Here is a 1,727-nt window from a genome sequence, read left to right on the forward strand (position 1 = left end):
CCAGATGAATTGTCTGACCAGGGTGTTAAATTGACATCTTTGATCAGTGGTCTTAGTGAGGTGATAGTTCAGTCACTGGTAGAAGCAGCAACTAGTTCTCTAAGACAGGTTGGAGACACACCAAGATTGTACCGTCGAACAAACCGTGTTCCTCCCACAGCCCACCAGCCATACATTGCAACAGTTGCATCAGTTCTAACCACATTTAATAATGAAACAATAGGAAAGGTTGATTCTCAAATACTGATTCACTGGCTAACGAGAGTCTGCACAACTGCATGTGAACAGTAAGTTGTTCCCGTGAAAAATATGACCAAGTTTAGAATATTGCAATAGGAGAAATAGCAGTTTGATTTGATATAGCACTAATAGAAAACCATCTCACTTTTCCAGATACAAATCTCTAACTTATGATGTTCTAAGTTCTGTTCACAAAATGGAAGAGAGCTTAAAGCGTCTTAAACGTGCAAGAGACAGAGGTGCCCAGGGAGGTGCAGAGGTCACTGGGGGATTATCAGATGATGATAAAATTCGCATGCAGATCTGTCTTGATGTTGAGTTCTTCGGAAGTCAGGTACAGGGAATTTTTATCTATTTTGTTCATACGTTCATCAATGCATAATTTTTATATATAACATTTATAATGATATAGTGTAATATTTTTTTATATGGTTGCACACACTGTTTAACTCATGGTTTTTCCTTTGCAGATGAAATCCCTTGCAATTGATTTGGACAGTGTTGATTCATTTGTTAGCCTTCTGACAATGGTGCAAAATGCTAAAGAGGGCAAGTTTGTGCCATAGGATATATAGATATGTATGTTTAGAGTTGTATATATTTATTTTTCACCTCCTTCTGTATAGCAAAGTGTATTAGTGATATTTGAAATGAACTAAGAATATTGAATGGATTGGGATTTGTTTTGAAATATGAAATGGTATATAGTGTGTTTCTGCACTGATTATGTCCGAGAAGATATGTTTTGTGCTTAGGTACAGATGCTTAAACCATTTTAATTATCATTTTACATAAAGATTAAGAAGGTAAATTAGTTGAAAAAAAATATGGTACTTATAGTTTTTGAGAGACAAATGAACTCCTATATGAAATGTTGCAATTTCAATACCATTATGTTACATGACTGTGATTTGATTCACTATGTTGATTATATGTATCTGTGTTTGCACAGCATTATTCAGAAGGAAATGTGAGGAATTAATTAAGAGTTATTTATTCATACTATATTATATAACCATGTATAAAATAATGTTAATGCTTCACAGCACCAGAATATAAATTGCATAAACTTTCAGTAAATTGTGTGCATAGTCTTCCCAAATATTTAGCTGTGGTTCAATAACAGGAAAAAAGAGGCAAAAGAGAATGTAATAAACAAAATAGGTGGACAACTATTTATATAAAGCATTCTGGTTTTGAGGTAATGCTGCATTTTCAGTATTCAATAATATATATTTTGTCCTAATACTTCTTTAATACTTGAATTTTTTCTGACCTTTTTTTTCTTTAGTTCTTACCATACCAAGAAAATTAAACTTAGGTAATGCAAGATATGCAGAATGAAAGTACCCCTTTTCTTTATATTAACCCATTGATGCTGGTTACATGTACTGTCCACTTGTTTATGAATTTGATTTGCAAAGATAGTTCTGCAAGTGCTCGGCAACCAGGCCTATGGACCTCATATCATTTCTCCTTACCTAGAG

At 33.6% G+C, this 1,727-nt stretch overlaps 1 protein-coding gene across 1 annotated transcript in view; it reads left to right on the top strand.

Annotated features, from left to right (window-relative positions):
• Positions 1 to 1,497, top strand: part of LOC119593998 (conserved oligomeric Golgi complex subunit 2-like) — a 7,717-nt gene extending 6,220 nt beyond the window's left edge. Inside the window, exons 11-13 of the mRNA XM_037943025.1 lie at positions 5 to 287; positions 394 to 574; positions 711 to 1,497. Of these exons, the coding sequence (XP_037798953.1) occupies positions 5 to 287; positions 394 to 574; positions 711 to 806 (560 nt within the window). The 3' untranslated portion in view covers positions 807 to 1,497. The remainder of the gene's footprint in view (positions 1 to 4; positions 288 to 393; positions 575 to 710) is intronic.
• Positions 1,498 to 1,727: the final 230 nt, after the last annotated feature.

The sequence above is a fragment of the Penaeus monodon genome, chromosome 33 (genome assembly GCF_015228065.2).
Source record: "Penaeus monodon isolate SGIC_2016 chromosome 33, NSTDA_Pmon_1, whole genome shotgun sequence".
NCBI lineage: Eukaryota > Metazoa > Arthropoda > Malacostraca > Decapoda > Penaeidae > Penaeus > Penaeus monodon.